At 38.4% G+C, this 22,125-nt stretch overlaps 1 protein-coding gene across 1 annotated transcript; it reads right to left on the bottom strand.

The window, feature by feature from the left end:
• Positions 1-9,092: 9,092 nt before the first annotated feature.
• Positions 9,093-11,834, bottom strand: LOC106835717 (T-cell surface glycoprotein CD1c1-like). The gene is made up of 6 exons (XM_070497491.1): positions 11,786-11,834; positions 11,204-11,470; positions 10,244-10,522; positions 9,757-10,035; positions 9,337-9,427; positions 9,093-9,183 (listed from the first exon to the last, which is right to left on the bottom strand). The coding sequence occupies exons 1-6, from the start codon at positions 11,832-11,834 to the stop codon at positions 9,093-9,095; spliced, it is 1,056 nt and encodes a 351-aa protein (XP_070353592.1).
• Between the last annotated feature and the right edge of the window lie 10,291 nt (positions 11,835-22,125).

Genomic DNA, 22,125 nt, shown 5'->3' with positions numbered 1-22,125 from the left:
CGGATATATGATTCACAAACATTTTCTACCAGTTGGTGGGTTGTCTTTTCTTTTTTTTCATGGTTTCCTTTGCCTTGCAGAAGCCTTTTAGTCTCACATAGTCCCATTTATTTTTCTTTTGTTTCCCTTGCCTGAGTAGAGATAGTATTTCAAAAGATACTGCTAAGACTGATGCCAGATGTACTGCTTATATTTTCTTCTAGGATTTTTATGGTTTCATGTCTTACATTCAGGTCCTTAATCCATTTTGGGTTAATTTTTGTGTACAGTGTAGGATAATGGTCGACTTTCATTTTTTTTGGCATATGGCTGTCCAGTTTTCCCAACACCATTTATCAAAGAGACTTTCCTTTCTCCATTGTATGTTCTTGGCTTCTTTGTCAAAGATTAGCTATCCGTGGATGTGTGGTTTTATTTCTGGGTTCTCAATTCTGTTCCATTGATCTGTGTATTTGTTTTTGTGCCAGTACCATGCTGTTTTGATTGCTACGAATTTCTAGTATATTTTGAAGTCAGAGGTTGTGATATCTCCAGCTTTATTATTTTTTCTCAGAATTGCTTTGGCTATTTGGGATCTTTTGTTGTCCCATATAAATTTTAGAATTCCTTGTTCTATTTCTGTGAAGAATGTCATTGGGATTCTGATTGAGATTGCATTGAATCTGTAGATTGCTTTAAGTAAGGTCGACATTTAACTATGTTTATTCTTCCAATCCACATGCATGGAATATCTTTCCATTTCTTTATGTCTTCTTCGATTTCTTGCAGGAATGTCTTATAGTTTTCAGTATATAGGTCTTTCACCTCCATGGGTAAATGTATTCTTAGATATTTTATTCTTTTTGTTGTAATTGTAAATGGGATTGTATTCTTGAGTTTCTTTCTGATAGCTCACTATTGGTGTGTAAAATACAACTGATTTTTGTATGTTAATTTTGTACCCTGAAACTTTACTGTAGTTGTTGATTATTTCTAATAGTTTTCTAGTGGATTCTTTAGGGTTTTCCATATATAGAATCATGTCACCCATGAACAGTGAGAGTTTTAATTCTTCCTTGCCAATTTAGATACATTTAATTTCTTTTTCTTGCCTAATTGCTGTGGCCAAAACCTCTAGGACTATGTTGAATAAGAGTGGTTAAGGTGGGCATCCTTGTCTTATTCCTGTTCTCAGAGGGATGGCTTTCAGCTTTTTGCTGTTAAGTATGATGTTGGCTTTGGGTTTGTCATATATGCCTTTATTATGTTGAGGTACTTTCCTTCTATACCCAGTTTATTGAGAGTTTTTATCATAAATAGATGTTGGATCTTGTGAAATGTTTTCTCCACATCTATTGAGATGATCATGTGATTCTTATTCCTCATTTTTTAAATGTAGTATATCACATTGGTTGATTTGCAGATGTTAAACCATCCCTGTGTCCCTGGTGTAAATCCCATTTGGTCATGGTGTATGATTCTTTTAATGTATCATTGTATTTGACTTGCTAATATTTTGTTGAGGAGTTTTGCATCTATGTTCATCAGTCATGTTGGCATGTAATTTTCCTTCTGTGTGTTGTCCTTGTCTTGCTTTGATATCTGGGTAACATTGGCCTCAGAGGATGTGTTAGGAAGCATTCCATCTTCTTTATATTTTTTGTAATAGTTTGAGAAGGGTAGGCACTAAGTCTTCTTTGAATCTTTGGTAGAATTATCCAGAGAAGCCATCTGGTACTAGACTTTTGCTTTTTGGAGAGTTAGGGTCAGGGCCTAACTTCCCTCAATGTTTTTTCTTTGGCATTTTCTTTTGACAGTTTTAATGTTATATGCCTTGGAGAAGGTCTTTTTGATATAATCCCAAGTTCTATTGGTATCATATACTTGTAAGTCCAGTTCTTTCCCCAGGTTTTGGAAGTTCTCAGCTATTATTTCTTTGAACAACCTCTCTGCTTGTTTCTCCCTCTGGAATACCTATCCTTATGCTATTTTTCCTAATTGAGTTGGATATTTCTCAAAGAATTTCTTCATTTTTGAAAATCTTAGTTCTCTCTCCTCCTCCACCTGCAGCATTTCTAGATTTCTATCTTCTAAGAGACTGACTCTGTCCTCCACCATGTCTACTCTATTTGTTATGGTTTTTACACTGTTTTTAATCTTATTAAGTGTGTTCTTCATATCCAGAATTTCTATATAGTTTTTTTTTTTTTTTTGAGGAAGATTAGCCCTGAGCTAACATCTGCTGCCAAACCTCCTCTTTTTGCTGAGAAAGACTGGCCCTGAGCTATCATCCATGCCCATCTTCCTCTACTTTGTATGTGGGATGGCTGCCACAGCATGGCTTGCCAAGACAAGACATGTCCTCACCTGGGATCCAAACCAGCCAACCCCAGGCCACTGAAGTGGAACATGCGAACTTAACCACTGTGCCATTGGGCTGGCCCTCTGTATAGTTTTTTTTTAAGGACTTCAATATCTTTGGTGAAGTATTCCTTCTGTTCATTCATTTTATTGCTGAGCTCATTGAACTGTCTTTCTGTGTTTTCTTGTAATTTGTCAAGTTTCTTTATGACAGCTATTTTGAATTCTTTATCATTTAGGTTATAATCTTCTGTGAATTCAAGTTTGGTTTCTGGAGAGCTGTCATATTCCTTCTGTTCTACAGTGTGAATTTAGTTCTTCACAGTGTTTGATGAATTGATCCTCTGCCAGCACACTTGTGGTAGTTTCAGGTCACAGATTCCACCTGCCACTGCTGAGGTAGGGCAGGGGTTATGTTTTCTAATTGCACCCTATCTGCTTGTAGTCATGCCAGTCTAGCAGCTCTGCATTTACATTGGATGGCTGCAGCCACTCATTAGGTCTTGCTCATGTAGGAGGATCCTCCATGTTTGGTAGGATGCTGTGCTCAGTAAACAGGTTATGCTTGCATGAGTGGGGTGCCTTCATGCAGGCCAGGCTGTTATATTCAATGGATGGGTTTGGCTGAGCTGCTGTGCTGGGCAGGTGGAATGCCTTCACACAGGTTGAGTGTTTTATGTGGCAGGAGTGTCCAGCCAAGCTGCTGTGCTCAGGGAAAGGGTGCCTTCATGTGGATTGAGCTACTGTAGCTCAATGGGGAGCGTTCACATGGATGGGGCCACCTAAGTAGGTAGGTGCTCTCCTGGGCCAGACTAGCACTCTAAAAGTGTTCACCTGTGGGCCAGACTGCCCCTGCCTCCACCCATAGTCATGCTGGATGTTATACGAGGATCTGCAACCTGGATTGCTGCTGTTGAAGAGGAGGTGTGTCTGCTCACTTAGTTCCTCCAGTTCCCAGAGATCTAGTCTACCAACCTTCAGATGTATAACTGTGTATATCTCTCAAGTGTCCTGCTGTGTTGTGTAAGGAATCCTCTATTGGCTGATGGATGTCCATTTAATTGTGACTTAGAGGGGAGAGACAAAAGGAACAACTCATTCTGCTGGGATGCTGATGTCACTCTCTCCATAACAATTTTTGAGCGGAAAAATGGCATCTGCTACTGGTATACGACCTTCTTTCTAGTAGCTCTTGACCTTTGGTGATTTGAGCACTGTATGTTCTTGAGAAAAGCAGAATTTTGGGAGTTATGCTGTGTGTAGCTTCAGCCTAGTCAAAGATAACTTTTTGTAGAAGATTCTATAAACATTAGAACCTCCTCCTTTTACAATATCTCACAATCTTGATCTACATTTTGACCTTTCCTATCACCAAATAAAGCATTACTAGATGAGTGAAGAGCTTGTCAGGTCACATTGAGGTAGCGTCCCATATGCCAAAACTAGAAGGACCCACAACTAAAGTATACAACTATTTACTGGGAGGATTTGGGGAGAAAAAGAAGAAAAAGAAAAGATTGGCAACAGTTGTTAGTGCAAGTGCCAAACTTAAAAAAAAAAAAAAGAAACTACAAAATGAGTAAAGTAACATTCTCTGTTCCTAGAAATAAATGGTTCACCATATTAATAAGAGTAGCCTTCATCCAAGATTATCACTGCCTAATTGGAAAGTCTACAATAACTCTCCAAATCCCCAAGTATATAAATCTGAACAATATTCCCAGAATCCAACACATGACAATAATCTCACCTACTTTTTGGGTAATAGCCAGAGACAACAGCAGAGACTTAACATTACCCCCCATTGACATTACATCCTCTTTTTTTTCTTTGTATGTCTTTAGGGTAGGCCACCCAAGATTCAGTTTTTTCAATGCACTGTAGATTCACCTGCATGAATAAATATTAAGAACTTGGAGATGTGCAAGCATAATGAGTAGATTAATTCTCCCACACAGGGAGGTAGATATAGTTAGCCTCAGAGAGGATGCTAAATCAATCTCGGTGAGTGCCCACAGTGTCTCAGTGTACACTCACCAGAGACATGCTCTGAAAATCAAAAGCACTAGTGAGAGAGAGATTCTGAGAACTCCAGCCCCCATTTCAGAGAGTCAGACAGTTCAAAAGCCCTCATTAATTTATTTGACAGCTATTTATTGAGTGCCTCTTGTTTGTGACTGTAGCAGCTCTGCCCTACCTCTTCACTTTTCAAATTCTCATCACCCATTCCACCTTACCCCACACTTGGAAGTGAGTCCACAAACTCCTTTTTAGCTCAGGGACCTTGATTGGCTTAATTTTGTTCAGGATCCATAGGTTCTTAAGAGTTGCTAAGAGCCTCAAAGTTTATCTATAAGGGACATCTTTCCAGTGAAAATTTGCCTGCCTCCACAGTTACTTGGACACAGAGGGATTTAAACATCTGAGAGTAGTTTGTCAAATGTGACAGGAGGGTGGCACACTTAAGAACATGGATATGAAGTGCCTAGAACAACAAAAACTCAGCTGTGTGTCTGCCCTATGAGTGTGTGTTCTTGTGTGTGTGATACATGTTTCTCTTGCATACACACTTGGCTATATAGTTCTGCATGAATTCATGCTTATCAAAGGAACGAATATATGAAGCCTTTACTCTGATGGTACCTAGATCACAATTATTGGATTTTGGGGGAAAATCAGTTTTTAAACTGTTTTAGTTCTTTTTCAAGGAAACATTTTTGTATTTTTCTTGCTTTTAATAGCCATCTCTGAACTTTTCATATTACCCAAAATAAAAAATACTGATTGGCAAAGCCACTGCATTTTTGCCCTATTGCCCCTTCAATTCAAACTGCATGTTTTTGGGTTTGGGTTTTTTTTTTACATGACTGTTCCTGTAGTTTCACTTTTCTTTTTGCTGTTTTGTATCTTTTTTTTTTTTTTGAGTTAGACTAGCCCTGAGCTAACATCTGCTGCCAATCTTCCTCTTTTTACAGAGGAAGACTGCCCCGATCTAACATCCATGCCTATCTTCCTCTACTTTATTTGTGGGACACCTGCCACAGCATGGCGTGACAAGCGATGTGTAGGTTCACACCCAGGATCCAAACTGGCGAACCCTTGGCTGTGTAAGCAGAAGGTGCGAACTTAACCTCTGTGCCACTGGGCTGACCCCAAGCTGTTGTGTCTCTTTAAAGAGTACATACAGTGAGGTCCATATGATTCTTATATCTGAATAGCAGACTATACCTTCATTTCAAATTCTAGTGTCAAATTCTATTTTGTTGTTTTCTTGCATCTGCTATTGATAACAAAATTTCTGTCATTCTGTTACTTTGTAGGGAACTTTTTCTCTCCAAAGATTTCCCATCTTTTCTTCCATTCTTTTCTAATGGAACATCTTAGAGTTGTTTCATATTATACTGTTTCATATGGAGTTTCATGTTATAGTGTGAATGTCTTATAATTGCTTACTCATTTTTTTATTGAGGTGAAACATAACATAAAATTTAAAGTGTACAATTTGGTGGCATTTAATACATTACAATGTTGTGCAACCATCAGTTCTAACCAAAACATTTTTATCACCCTAAAAGAATACCCCATACCCATTGAGCAGTCACCCCCATTCCTCCTTCTCCTCAGGCTGCTGTTAACCAATAATCTTCTCTTTCTGTCTCTATGGATTTACTTACTCTGGATATGTCCTATAAATGGAATCATACAATAGGTATACTTTTCTGATTCCTTTGACTTGGTATAATGTTTTTGAGGTGCATCATACATTATATCATATAACTTTCTTTCATTTCTCCTTACGGCTGTATAATATTCCATCATATGTAAATACCACATTTTGTTTATCCATTCATTCATTCATTGATGGACATTTGGGTTGTTTCCTAGTCACTATTCATTATTCACTGTTCACAATTGTGAATAATGCTTCTATGAACCTCTGTATATAAATATTTGTTTGTGCATCTACTTTCAATTGTTATGAGGATATACCTAGAGGTGAAATTGCTGGGTCAAATGGTTAACTTTATGTTTAAATTTTGAGAAACTGTCAAACTGTTTTCCACAGGAGCTGTACTGTTTTGCATCACCACAAGCAATGTATGAGGGCTGGAATTTTAGATAGAGATAAATAGATAGATACTATATTAGACGTAAAACCTAATAAGTTTTTTGCATATGTATTTATTAACTAACTTAAAATAAAAATAAAGGAATGTGTATTTAAAGAGTAATATCTTTAGTAATTTTTTTTCCAAAAAATATAATGACAATAGTGGCTTTATAGCTTTTTAATTTTAAAAAATATTTTTGCAATTCTTTTTAACATTTGGTTTAATAGAAGACAGCTATATTTTCACATCTGCTTCTGAATACAATCTGATGCAATATTACATGCCATATAGTCTATTGAAAATAACGTACACTAAAGTAATATCTTAGCGTTGTTATAAGAACAGTTTTGTACCCATGGACCCTCTGAGCATGTGTCAGGAACTCCCAGGTACCCCTGAACACACCTTGAGAACAATTGGCCTAGATGTGGTATTTCTTTAGAGGATACATAAAGATATGACACCTTTTTTTTTTTTTATTAATTAGACCATTTCTAAATAGATATATTCTTTTAAATTACTATCTCATTACTCTGAGATAACCAAAGACAGAATAAGTACTTGATTCTCTCCATTCATCAGTTTTAAAGAGAATGATTTGTTCCTTAGATGACCAATGAGGGGTTTTTTTCCCCATAATTGCATACCCATGAATTTCAACATATTTGAAATACTTGAATCTATCCTAGCCATTGTTTTCACCAAGGCTAATTTTTTTCCATCTGTTACATGGGATTCTTTTCAAGTCTCTAGCTTCTGAATGCTTTCAACATGTCTTCATTACAGAGCTCTCCATTACTTTCTGGTGTGGCAAAGATGTTGCAGACTTATATAAACTTCCTGTCCCAAACTAGAAATTAGCCATTTCTCTGAGGCCTTCTGGTTCCATTTAGTGGGAAAATATTATGTGAAAACCATGGTCTGAGTTCTAAGTTAGTCTTGGTTTCTGGGCTTTTTAAGTGGTTGAAATGATTTTTTTTAAAGGATAAATATTGTGATGAGTTCATATTTATACTTTCAATTCAAGTTTAAAACTACAGAGTTCAACTCATCTATCTCATATCAACTTCTCTTCTCCCACACAGAAAATCCTGGTTCCCAATTAATCAAGACAGTTATGTTTTAACCTAATCCCACTGTACACTACACCGTATACTATTCACCCATCCCACTATAGACTATATCCCACTAGACTGCACACACATGAGTCTTAGCATAACTAGACAAACACTGTTATCACCAATATCGCTATTGAAAACAATTTAAGATATGTTTTCTTACCCTAAGGTATATCCCCTGAGGATAAACAAATTGTTATGCTTTAAAGTCGATTGAAATAGTCCCTGACTTGTGGTGTGTCACCAACTTGGTAAGTGCTTATCCTCATTGTTGCATTTTGCTTTCAATTTTCAAGAAGTGAAACTCTTGTTTGTTTGTTTGATTGATAATGTCATAAAATGTCTACATAGAGTAGGACATCCGGAATGGCAGACTAAGGAGCTCAGCAAATATTTTCTCCAAATATAATACAGGATAAAATTTTCAAAATAAACCATTTCAGAATTCTGGAAAATGACCAAATGCATACAACAGATTGAAAAGTGCTAGAAGAACTATCTGCACCTTAGCAAAAACACTGAGGGCAATTTAACTTGGGGTTGCTCTCCCCATTCTTCTGGCTTGGTGATGCCATAGGCTGAGGACTAGCAATCTTGCTGTCACCAGAAGGGTATGCTAGATTTGGAACTCCATAGAGAGGCCACATGCCCAGGGAGGTTGTAGAAAACAATAGCAATTGGTGGCCAAAATAAAAGGCCAATTTTATAGCTGCCTGAGGTTGCAATGCCAGTTGAGGCAAAGAAGAGACCAGCCAAAACTTAACAAAGACTTCTAGGAAATGAGACAGTCATAAAGGACTTTGACAAGCTCCCACTTACTCTCAGAGGTTTGGAAAGCTGCACATATACTAAGGAGAGACCAAAGAGGGCCACAGTTATCTTTTTACCTCTGTTGAAACATGAAGCTTTGCACAAAGAAAAAGTAGAAGCCGGGGGATATTTGTAAACTGAAAGGTAAACCTGTGCTCAAAACCTCACAGATCCTCTCAGGAAAAGCTGGAAGCCTTACTGGTTTAAGGTGTAAAGGCACAACTTCTGACTAATCACTGGTTACCACTAAGTTATGCTGATTTAGATGTGACTCCTAGAAAGCCAGGAAAGAGAAAGAAAGAAGGGGGAAGGGAGGAAAAGAGAAAGAGAGATACAGAAGGAGAGAGGGAAGCAGAAGGAAAGAGGAAGAGGGGGAAACAGGGAGAGAGGGAAGGAAGAAGGAAAAAAGGAAAGAAAAGAGTCTTTCTTACCCTGCATTGGGTAAGAAATGATTTGTATATGTAGCAGAGTACATTTGAAGTGCTATCTGGGCTCAGATAAGGGAGAAACTGCTTCCCACTTACGGATCAGGGAAAATTTTTAGAGGATGTGACATCAGAAATATGCTTTGAAGGTTGAGTACTATTGGGCAAATGGACATTACGGGGAAGGCATTCCATACTGACTTCCAGAATTTAAGTTAGTTTATATTAATGTGGTTATAAATCAGACAGAGAAACAAAGATTTAAAGGAAGAGTAGAAAGGATGACTTTATTCTGTTGTCCTATGTTCCTGGGCTGTACAGTTCTCATTGCAGTGAGTGAAGCATGGTGAGGAATCTTGTTGGATGTTTTGGTATGAGCTGTGGAAGAAGAGAAATAGGGAGAAACTCTGCATAAGTTAGAGGTAGAGATTGACAATAAGCGGGGATGGTCAAGAGATAAAAGCTAAGGGAGGTAAAAATGGAATGTGAAATAATAAATTAGGAAGAGAGGAGGAAATACAAAGACCTTACCAGCACTTCTTCAACCATAATGCAAGGACCACTAGAAGTATTAGGGGCACTATCACAGCCAAGGGGATCAAGTTCATGGAAAGCTTATGTCCTTGAATATTGGAGAGACACATGCATGGCACTTTAAACCCACTGCCAGTGCTGCTTCATCCATTAATTTCCCTGCCTTAACATGTGTGTTAGGTATGAGTCCCATCAATCATCCTATTCCCTTCTCTGCTCAGGGAAGGGGTTCTCTTCTCCCCCCAAATCTCTTACATCTGAATGTCTCTCATGTTCCAAACCTATTCCTGGAATCAGCTGTATTCATTCCTTCTCAATATCTCTCTCATTTAGATCTGGCATCATGAAACTTTCCTCTGCCCTACCCTCTAAGCTCAACAATCACCTTCTCATACTTACAGATTTAATCTTACTTACCCCAGTAGAGAATGATGTCTTGGTCTCCTAGACTGCTGTGCCTCACATGGCAAGACAGGCCAGCTGCCTCCTGAGCATCTACATTCAGGATCACCCGAAGATACCATGCCCCATCAACACTGGGCATCACATCACCTTGCTGACTGCCCGGATGCTCCTGTTCACCCCGCATCCACATCACCCAAATAGGCTTTGGGTAGAATCCGGAGACATGACAAACCAGCAACAGCTGGCTAGACCCATGGAAGGGGCTACTAGACAGCCAGGCCTCTGGCTTCACTGCAGAGGACATGAAAGTTATTCAGACGAGGACTGTAACACAGCTTAGGGACACATAATCCAAATTACTATGCATGTATTATCCTCCTCTAGGAATGTTTCACCCACAACCCCTCTCCCTCTTGAACTTTTCCTTGTCCTAGCTTTGAAGAGGATGTTTAGAAGGGTCGAGACTTGGAAAAATCTTAGAGGAAGGGGCTGGACTAACCTTGCCTCTGGAGATCCATCTTCCCTGCATCGAGCAGACCCAAGACAAATCGGGGGCAGATGTTTCTGATGAGCTTAAATACTGTTTCCTTGATGACTTCATACTGATTGATTACATCACAGACCCTCTGGGCCCTACTCTCACCCTCTGGAGATGGTACCCATGACATGTTTTGGAAACTCAGAAAATCTGTTCCTTGATAAGCGACCTGGAGGAAGCTTTTTGTGGTCTTTCCAGAATGCAGCTCACAACTGGCTGTCACCTGTAATTCAAAGGGATCTGGGAAAAGGGAGGAAGGAGAAAGAGAGATTCAGTAAAAAATGAGAGGAATGATATAAGACCCTAGGGCCTTTTAGAAAAGTGAGCAAGAAGGTTTTATATGGGTGTGAGAATGAGTCAAAGATGCGTTTGTTCAGGAACAAGGAAGATAAGAAGTGTTGGGATGGGGAAGGGAGCATGAGGGATAAATGCCAAGAATTAAGAGTTTAATTTGGAGAAGTTGGGGAGAAAGGATAGACGAGGCACATGATATAGGTTAAAGGAAGTGAGGGAGGAACCCATGCAAGGGAGGTGGGACTGCAGCATTCCAGGGTGCATGAAATGGGTCATAATAGTTGTTGGACTATGGGCATAAACCTTTGAAGAAATTGAATGGAGGAAGAGATCATATTTTAAGGTAGTCAAGCACAGAGTGGGACAATTGCATGAATCTGGGTTTTAAGCCATAGAAGAGAGACCACTGAGGAAAGATAAAAGAGCACAAGAAAAAAAGTGTCCAGAAGAAGCAAGAGTCTAGGAAATCTTGAGAAGTCAATGTCTGGAAAAACCCCCCAAATGTTTATGCAATAAGATTTTTATGGTGTTACGGGAATATTAAACAGTACAGAAAGGTGTGAGAATATTTCCCAGATATAGAAGAAGTTTCTTAAGGATTCCCTTAATTGAATAGATTGAACTTACATTCAAACTGCAATTGACTGCCGTAGTCTTGAATCCTCTGAGTTAATCCAATGAAGTAGAGACGGAACAGCAGCTCCAGCTCTACCAACTCCTTACTGCTGAAGTTACCCTTGGACCAGGTGTGCAGGAAAATTATTGTGTCTGATTCACTGTCCCAGCCATGAGTCTGCAACTCATCCAGCCAACCCGAGCCCTGATTTTGTGCCCAGGAGTGGTTGGCAAAGGATGAGATCTGGATGACACGGAACAAGATGTCTTCTTGGACCACTATGAGGGGTAGAAAGTCAGGTAGTTTAAGGGAAAAAAAAAAGCAGGCAGGATGGAGAGAAGATAGAAAATGAACCAGTTACCGGACAGATAGATATGGTATGTCTACCTTAAGGATGATGTTTTCCTAACACTGGGCCCCATGCTCTACCATCATCCTTAAAAAGAGTAAACTAGACATGGAGACAGGAATGCTCAGATTGTAAGCATTCCGGTATCCTTAAAGTCCAACTCCATCATGGGAAAGTCCACTACACTCTACCCAGATCTGTTCAACTGGGCAGCTGACAGATGTTCTTACCATCTGCATTGTCATCTCCTGAGAGAACAGGTAGCAATGCAAGTTGCAGAAACAGCAAGTCATTTGCAGATGTTCTTTTCTTTCTCTCTGTTCTCAGCAAATCTACCCCTCGGTATCTGTATTCTGACTTCCTTCTTCCACCAACAGACAATCCTCACACCAACCACTCACTGTAACAAAGAGAATCTGCTGCTTCCCTCAACCTTGGGCCTCCTACCTGATTCTCTCACTTCTCCTCCAGCTCTGACTTAACATTATTCTTTCCTATCTGGATTCCAGCTGCTTTCCTTATACTAGCTTTCATCCTGTCTACTTCCTCTCCTCAACTGCCATGGACAAAGTTGTGCGTGACATTGAAAAGTCACTTCACCTACCTAGGACTTGCAGCTCATCTCTAAAATAAAAAAAAAGAAACTACATTGTTTCCCTGGGTTCTGCCTGTTTTAACAGATCATAAGTCTTTCAGTTTCTTCACTAAACTCTGCCTCCACGTTCCATCATGTCTCTTCTTCGGGACATTCCATTGTACTCTTCCCCTCTTTAATATCCTAAAAGCATTCTCTTTTCCATTTCCCCTCTTATTTCTCCACCTTTCTCATTTTTTTGATTCTCACTGGCCCACTTATAAATTGGAGAATTTGCTTTCTCAAATCTCTTATGGTTTCCCCACGCAACAGTATAAACTATAGCCAGCATTCCATTATCCTTAGAAATAAAGTTGCAGCCATCCCAGAGTGCATAGGATCCTGAAAAATATAAAGAATAATCCCTCCTATTGAGTTTAATTCATATATTCACTCACCAAAAAGTCACTCAACACATGCTTGGTACCAAGTATCTTAGTAGGTGTGGGAACATACAGAGATTGACAATGTATTCATTCCTATCGAAGAGCTTTAAACTAGAAGAAGTATATTTAAACGAAGAATTAAAATGCATTGTGATAATTACCATTTCAGTTTCTAGAATCCCAGATACAATCTTGTACAGAACAATATCCTCCAGAGAGGTATTTTGATTGCTTAACCCCGGGGCATCCATAATTTGAAGTCTTGGAAGAGCAGCATGGTTTTCAACCTGAGGGCTAAACTTCTCAGCAGTGTAAAACAGTGTTGGATTATAATTGTCAGAAAATGCAGCTTTTCAAGAGGGTGCAGACAATGGAAGACATTAAAAATCTGTGTTGAAGTTAAATTTTGTGATGTGATAAAAAATATTTGTCAAAAAGGGTAACATTTGTTCATATTTGAATTTATTTAAGTAGTCCATTTGAGAAGTAGTTGGTGATTTGTCAATGGTCCTGACTGGTTAATGTGTGTGAATATGCGAATGCAAAGTCTTTTTAAGACTCAGGTCATATGTTTATTACTATAATATCACTTTAATGACCTTGATTAATTCTCTGAATGCAGGGGAAGGGTCCCTTAAAATCCCATTTGTAGCATTATTTTTCTTTCAGATTTATCAACATTAATAATGAGGCTGGAAGTTACACTCAGTGAGCTCTTTCTATTATAGTCAAAGATATTTTGCAATTTCTATGAGGTACAAACTCCTCTATGAACAATAAACAGTTTAAGCCCCATCCAAATCACTCATAAGAACCAGATCTCATCTTTGCCCAAATCTTCTTGTCAATGGCAAACTCTTAGTTTGTGGTTTTAGGACACGATCAGCAGATATAATGCTTTATGTTTATTACATTTTTCCCCATGGGCTTAGAGGAAAAACCCAATCTTCCTATTCCCCTGTCATTGGGTTAGGGTCATGTGACCGAGTTCTGGGCAGCAAAGTGTGCTGATCATCTTGCCCTACAGTGCCAGCTTGGAGGACACCTGTTCTACACAGCAGAGCTGCAAGACAGAGAAGGGCTGCCTGATCTACACGGAGTTTGCCTGCATGAGAAATAAACTCCCTTGTGTTTAGCCTCTAAGATTCTCAAGTTTATTTATAACTGCAGCACAACCTAATGATACTGGTTAATATTATAGAAACTGTTAATTGGGATCCTTTCCCTCCTCCTGAATTCAGAATCAAATGAGATAAAGATATAGAACATAAGATAGATGAATCAACCTGTCAACTTTACTTCTGATAAAGCTGCTAAAAAATTTCCCTTAAGTGTGCAATCCAAGTAATCTTGCTAGTATTGAACTTTAAATGACGTGGCCTTACTCACTGTTACAAACTCATTCTTTGTGTCCTCCGCAAACTCAAATGTTGAAGCCCTAACTCCCAGCATGGTTGTAGTTGGAGGTAGTGCCTCTAAGAAAGTAATTAACGTTAAATGAGATCCTAAGAGTGGGGCCTCATAAGAAGAGAGACTGGAGAGTGAGCCCTCTCCTCTCTCTCTTGCTCACTCTCTCTCTCCCCACATTCAGAGGAAAGGTCAGGTGAGGGCATATCAAGAAGGCAGCCATCTGTAAGCTGTGAAGAGAGCCTTCACAAGACACCAAATTGTTTTGGATTTCTAGTCTCAAGAACTGTAAGAAAATAAACTGTGGTTTAAGCCACCCAGCCTGTGGTATCTTGTTATGCCAGCCTGAGCAGACGAATTCTCTCACTTAGTCAAGGCAAAGCTGGAAAACCCCTAAGCTTCCCCACCTGAGGGTCTCTTCCTGTGTGAGACAGGGCATGGAGGAGGACACGAGAATTGACAGTTCTGAGGGGAACTTGGCTTCAGAGGTAAAGAGGGGGAAGAAGGTGTTGACATATTACATACACAGTCTCTCTCCTAGACTCACCAATGAGATAATTCACTCTATTTTCATGGGAAAGAATAAGGAGTGAGGAAAGAAACAAAAAATATTTAGGGAAAATTCTCCTTTGAGGGAATGAGAAGAGCAGATAGCCCCATCCCATGACATGGTAATAGCCATCCAATCATCCAAACAGAAACCTAGAAACCTGCATTCTTTGGAAACTTACTTCTCCTTGACTCCCCACAGTCACCACATCACTATATCATTTCTCTCCATAATTCGTAAAATCTGCCTCTTCCTCTCTAACTCCACTGACGTTTAGTTCTACTTTCATCATGTGTGACCCAGATTACAACCACAATAACTGAGCTGTACGTCACAATCCAAACCCTCTCCAGATCTCTTCAGCACTCTGCTCCAGAGTTGCTCCGTAAAATGTAAACCTGACTGTGTCAAGCTCATGATTAAAATATTTCAATTACTTTCATAAAAAATAAACCAAACTCCTAAGGATGTTAGTTCAACAGACAAAGACTCATCCAGCTCAAGCTCCAACAAAAAGGGTGGGGGAGGTAGAGGGGAGTGGGTTCCATGAGAAGGGAAACTGACAGACTATTTGGACTGGTGAATACTTATGAACATAGATCCAAGAATCTGAAATTTATATAAAAGGCAATGAAGAGAGAAAGAGGTGGTTATACAGGCTGTCTAGATACACACAATCAGATGTGTGGGATATTCTATGGTTAGACTCCAGCCTGAGTAGAGAGTCCTGGATATCTTGGGGGAGCCCAGTGCTTTTTCTCTCTCACCAGCCTTCCACAGGCTCCCTCTGTTCACCTCATTTGTGCTCAGGCCAAGGGCATCCTCATGTTCATCTTTTCCTGAGTTCTTAACTGGCTTTCACCCAAGTTCATCTCAGTGGATGATTTTTGTTCCCCTAGAAAGAGAGCTCTCCTCAGAACTCTGGTGTCATGTCCCTACCCCACACAATTTCACATTCCATCAACCTCCTCTCTGCCAGTGGAAACCTTACCCCGGTCACTTCCCTATTTGAGAAGCCACACTCCTTCCCACAACCATGTGTCTTTTGCTAGACCTTTTATTTCCCACTCAGCACTTCTTCCAGTTATTCTGTCCCCTTTGTGGCTTCCAGCAGCAGTCCTTGACTCTATTCTGTGTCCTCCTCCCTCTCATATGTACAACAGCGGAAAGGGTCCCATCCTCAGGGTAAGAATACACTCTTAGAGGGACCGCTTACTAGAATGCATTGATTAACACTCCAGATCTCAGTTTCCTTCACTGTGAAATGACTGGATTGAAACAACTTGATATTCTCTAACTCTGCTTCAACTTTAACCTTCTTTGGCGTAGTCTGTGTTCACATTGATTTATATTTACATAGTTCTTTCTTTCTCTGATCATCTATATTGTGTGTTCATTCACAGCATGCCAATATTTTCATGCACAGATAATCCTATAGCATTCGTAGTTATATAATTTAATCATTTCATTTTTGAATACTTTTCTTTTGTATGCAAGTATTATTAAGGAGATTTCACTATTAACATATGATAACTCTGCTCATCTTTTACTCATTCTCATTCATCAGATGATTTTTTCATCTCTAGAAAACTTTCAACATAAATTAAATAATAATAATGATAATAATACATATGAGGTTTTCAAAAAAGCAACCAGAACCTAGTTGTTTTATTCACCACTTGAAAAATTTTGTGTACAATAAATGTTTCAAAACCTTCTATCTTTTCTTCAACTTTTTACTGAAGTATAATCAGCATTCAAAAAGTACACAGTAGATAATTATAAAGATCATTGAATTATCACAAAGAGAACACCCCTGTGTTCTGCAATTCTGGTCAAAAAGTAGGATATCACCAGCACCTCAGTAGACTCCTTATGCCACTCCCCAAATTACTCCATCTCTCATCCCTAAACATAACCTCTATCCTGACTTCCAACATCATAATTAGTTTTTCTACACCTTTGTAATACTTTGCTTTCTCCCTAAAGAATACAGTTTTTTCTTGCATGATGACAAATTATTTTGGTTTTTCTTTGTCTAAAAAACAGTATTTATCTTCAGTTTTGATTATATATTCATTAAATATAGAATTCTAGATCTTTAGTTATATTGCCTTAGCCTGCTGAAAACATTACATTAATTTCTGTATTTAAGAACTTAAGAATCCAGATGATAATCAAATTACCACTCAACTCTAGGAAATTAGTCTGTAGTCTCTGGCTATTTTTAAGACATTCTCATTGTCTCTGGTTTTCAGTAGTTTTACTATGATGTACATGGAATGACTTACTTTTTGTTCACTTTGCTCTGGCTCATTAGAATATTTGAACCCCACTTTCTCTTTTGGTGAGTCATTATTTCATCTCAATCATTACCTACTCCATTCTCTCTTTTGTCATTTTGTGATGCCAGCTACACATATGTTTGACCTTTTCATAGTATTCCCTCAATTGCATACTTCGTCTTTTTTGTACTTTCCAAACTTTTGCCCATCCAAAATTCAATCTGGATTCATTCTTCTAATCTATCTTCCAGTTCACAAATTCGTTCTTCAGTGGGGTCTTATCCACTATTACAACTATCCATTCATTGTTGGTTTATTTTGCTACTATCATTTATTATTCCATATTAGAATTTTGTTTTGTTCTTTCTTTAGAGCTTCCACTTCTCTGCAAAAATTCTCAATCTTGTTTTTATCTCCTCTAACATGTTAAGCCTATGTATATAACTCCATTGTCCAGGACCCTGGTAAGTCTGTGTCTGTTCTCTGTTGTCCTTTATTTTAAATTTTTATTCATTTTATCCTGTCACTCTATATTTCTGTGTGGTGTTTTGCTTTGTTTTGTTTTCATCTTTGAGTGTTGATCATTTAGATTTAAAAAATATAGAAATAATTTGAGGCTTAGGATAATGTTATCTTCCTCCAGAATCATTTAGGGGCACTGGCAATACAAAATCACCTTATTAATTTCAGAGATTAAGAAACTTTGGATCTTAGTTACAGTCTCTGCAAAGATCACTCTCCTGCTCCACACTTACCCCTAGGATGCAGCGCTTTAAAGTTACAATTCAAAATTCAGGCCACAGTGATATCTTTGAAGATTTATGACTCCGCTGAAAGCTTTGCTTAGCTTCTCAGTCTCTTTAGCTGCCTCTCTGTGGAGTCAGCAGATGCCCCTAGGGGAAAAGCAGCCCAAATACAAAGCGCACCTCTGTGAGTTTCTGTCTTCTACCAGATAATGACCCAGGAATTCATCTCTCCTTTGTTGGTTCTTCATTGCCTTGGGGCAGATTTTATTTGATATTTGTCCTACTGTTTCTGGTTGTCCTTGACAGGAGAGTTGGTCCAAATTAGGTAGTCTACCCTTTCCAGAAGCAGAAGACCTCTCGTTTCTTTATTAATTGTTTATTTATAAAACTTACCATCCCCTCATGTGTAAAGCTACATTTTTTTTTGTCAGAAATCTAGGCAATAACAAAGCTAGTATAGACAAATTGAGACTATATAGCAGGAAGTGACTCCTGAGCCCGGCTACAAGTCTCATGAATTCAGGGTTAGCTTCTTCACAGGTCTCCTTTTTGACCATGAAGCCAATTCAAAATAGCATGGGAGAGGAAGCACATTTGGGGCATCTCATCTAGGCTGCACACCTAGACTGAAAGCCAAGGGAAAAATTATATTTTTCTGTCTAATGTTTTAAACTAATCCATATCTAAGCGCTCTCTGATTCCTTTAACAAAATCTTTGCCTTAGCCATTCTGGCTGGGGCAGGCTGGTTGAAGGTCAGTGCTTATAGAATCTCATGCACATTGTCTAAGTTTATTTTGGACTGTGGTGTGTGTTTTCAATACTGACTTTGTTGGTGAGGCTTATGCATTTATTTAAGGTCCACCAAGTAAATCCCTACTTCCACAGCAACATACTCTTGCACGAGCAGATGCTGTGGTCAGCCACCAATATACTCCCTTCAGGACAAATATGCTCCTTCATTCAGCTTAGGGAGGTATTAGCTACTGACTACTCACAAATATGTCCCTATCTAGGAATTGCCTTCAGTGAAAGAGTTTCTTTGTCCAAAGGCTTGTCCCTTCCCTGCGGAAAGCACACATCAAATGTTGGAATAAAAAGGTACAGCTCCATTAGTTCTAGGAAGTCTCTGAAGGGCCATCCTAGCTGTAAGACTCTCTGTAAGTTTGATTAAATCCTCTGTTGCAACTGCATCACAGTTCAACCTCTCACCCTGCTTAGTCCTGCTTCCTTTTCTCTTTTACAGGTGTTGTTCCTGAGAGCACTTCCTAATAAATGTTTTACTTGCTGAGGTCCATCTGAGTCTGTTTCATCAGAAACAGACCCAAAACACTCCTCTATATAAAAACAGCCACTTGACATGACAAAGCCATCCTAAGAAGCAACAATGTGCCACAGAAAAACCTCAAAAGGACACTAGATGCCAAGACCTACAACTATCTGTCCAGGCCACAAAGTTAAAGAGGCTGCTGAACAGCATCTAAAAGCCAGTTATATTGAACCCTATAGGCCACTGAATACCAACAAGATAAAAACTCGTGTGGTCATGCCCTAATTTCTAAAGCCAAAGACCATTTTATTTGGCTCCAACAAAAGATTCTCACAAATTACTTTATCCTCCATTTCCACAATATTTTTTCTCCACAGTTCTCTTCTAACAAAGGCCCCAGCAGTGCCTTTGTAAATTGTCTGCTTAACTGAATTTATTCTCCTAAACTACATCCATTAATTTTTCATGTTATCAAAATTAATGAAAATATATGCTAAAAACTATTCCAACTTTGATTATAACTTCCTTGGTTATTGTCTTAAGTTACAGCTCTTCCCTAGATTAAATACAGGTGAAGTTACATATTCTACTTTGGATTTATCTCAGTAAAATGAGCTCGTAAAGAGCTACATATAAACATTTCATGAATGAAAGTTGTCAACTTTTAATTGATTTTCAGCCAACATCCTGGATTCGTTAGCATCAAGTTTGGCTGCAAATGATAGAAAATTCAGATGAACAATATCTTTAAAAAGATGTGGTTATATTTCTGTTTTGAGAAAATGCTAGAAGTAGGCAATTCAGGGTTGTTCTGGCTTTACACTGGTCACATACATGGTTCTTAGTTTCCTCTTTTGTTTGGGGGTTTTTTGGATTTTTTGTTTTGCTTTGTTTCTTTTGTTTTGGTTTTTCCATGCTTGATCCTCATTCCAAAGGTCATCCCATACTCTGAGATGGCTGCCAGATGTCCTTCCCTCAAATCCACCTTTTAGCTGGCAGATAGGAGAAAGGAGGAAGGTTTCCACTGCTTCAGATTCACTTCCCAGAAACTGTACACTTCATCGGTCAACTGCAGTCACATAACCACAACAAACTAAAAGGGTGGCTAAGAGATGCAGCTTTTATTCTTTCCAACTAACAATTGGGGTGTTAATTTATTCTGGAGGAATTGGGAAATAGATTCTGGGAGACAACTAGGGGTAAAACACTATTTGGAAGTTCACTATCCATTTAGGTTTGTCGGTGTATAGTTCGTAACCAGTTTCACTTAAATAGGTAACCTGGAAATAAAATTGTTCAAAGCTTAAAGACCATAGGTGCTTTTCTCAGGACACTTTACATGCAAATTAAGGCTCACAATTGTTTTAAATATTTTCTTGTCTAACGTCATGTTCTCTCTGAGGTAGAATTGATTGTGCATTGGGGACGGAAAGACTTGTAGTTGGGCCAACAAGTGCCTATATCTAAGAACAGAACCAGAATTATATTTCAAGAAGAATGTTGTTACTCTCTATGGGTGTTATCAGCCTCCCAAGAGCAAACCTGAGATTCAAGCAGCAGTTCTTGAGTACATCTCCAAAAGCCACTCGAAATTTCCAATTGCCTGTTCCACCCATAGCTCAATTGATTATTAAAGTTCCTGCTCTGTATTTAACAAATAATATAAAATTGTTGTACATAAGGCATACGTTACGGTACATAATCTAAAAGTCACTGCTCATCAAAAATAATTATATTAGTGCAACATAAACAATATGTATAAGAGACTTACAGTCTACTCATTCCTATAGATAATGTAAAGCCTACGCCTGAGTTTGTCTGAACATCAGAGAGCTGCCCACCTGGACTAGATCATGTTGTGTTGTGCAGAATTATTTTCCCCATGTTTTATTTTAGGCTGATATAATCATCTTACTTTAAGTGACTTAAAACAAAACAGGCCTGTGAACCTGGCAAAATTTACCAAATGAACTTTCTTAAGAACATTGTTCACTGAACCAAATAGTTTCTTCTTTATAAGAACTGATGGGACAAATTTCTCTGTGGCCTCAAGATCAGGAATAGATATACTTTTCCTGAACCGCTTATTTGTCTTTATCTTCTAGACACTGTGAATATGTAACTAATCCTGTCTTAATCATCTTATATTCCTCTAATAATTTGCAACCCACATATAGCCAGTGTATAGGGTATCATGACACTTTTTTAAATTTACTCCACTCTTGGCTTCATCATTTTTTACCAGCCGTATATTCCCTTGGATTCTATTCTATATTATAATTACTATATTTTTAATATTATGCGCTTGTTTTTGTAGGTAATTTTCAATTATTTTTAGACCTAAAAAGTTGTGAATTTCAGCATGGATTTGTAAGCTGCTTGATGATTCCGGGGACTTCTAATATTTTAGTAATAAATGGAATGCTGAAACTCTGCTTTAAGCTCTACTATCACCGAGTGATATCCTTTATCCTAATATGTAGCTTTTGATGATTACAAAAAGCTTGACATTTTCAAGCAGAGGTTTTTGGTGTTGCAGATATTTTGATTCTGTGCCCAGAAATATAAGTATTTTATACAATATTGTATATTTTCATGTTTTTTCCCTGAGAAGATACCTCCTTTGGTACACCCCATTATCCCAATTCGGTCTCTATTCCGTAGAGCTTCATCAAACATTTTCCAATTTTGGCCTCGTTGTGTTTTGTTTTGCCTTTGTAATGTTAAGTGCAGATTGTTGAGCGAATCATTCTCCTCCATTTAAAAGCTCATGGATATCATTTGGTCTGAGCAGAGCTCATCTATAAACTGTTTGGTTTATTTATTTATCCCCATTTGCTTCTCTTCACCACATTCTAATATATTAATGTGTTACCCTTCTGTTTCTGAGTGTTTTATAAAATATGGTGTTGTTTGATGTGTACAATTTTAATTTCCACAAAAAGTACTGTACTATATGCTTCATTTATTAATGTATTTAATTCAGCACTTTTTTAAGACCCTCCATTACTCTATGTCTAGTCTGCTGCTTCTACCTGCTGCGTAGAATCCCATAGTGTGTATCTACCACGTTTTACTTATTCCACGTATTCCCATATGGATGAACATCTAGCATGCTTCCAAGACCTCAGCGCTTTAAAAATGCTGTGATAAACATGTTTATATATGATCCCTCTGGAGGCGGGTAAATATTTTCTATTGTGAATATTCAGAAGTGAGACTGCAAGGTCAAAATGTACATATTAGACAAGATACTGCTGCAAACTCTCCAGAATTACTTCACCGCCAACAATGCATGAGGATGGCCA

Source organism: Equus asinus, chromosome 25, assembly GCF_041296235.1.
Source record: "Equus asinus isolate D_3611 breed Donkey chromosome 25, EquAss-T2T_v2, whole genome shotgun sequence".
Taxonomy (NCBI): domain Eukaryota; kingdom Metazoa; phylum Chordata; class Mammalia; order Perissodactyla; family Equidae; genus Equus; species Equus asinus.
Note: the sequence above shows the minus strand (reverse complement) of the source record. Positions and strands in the feature narration are given on the sequence as shown.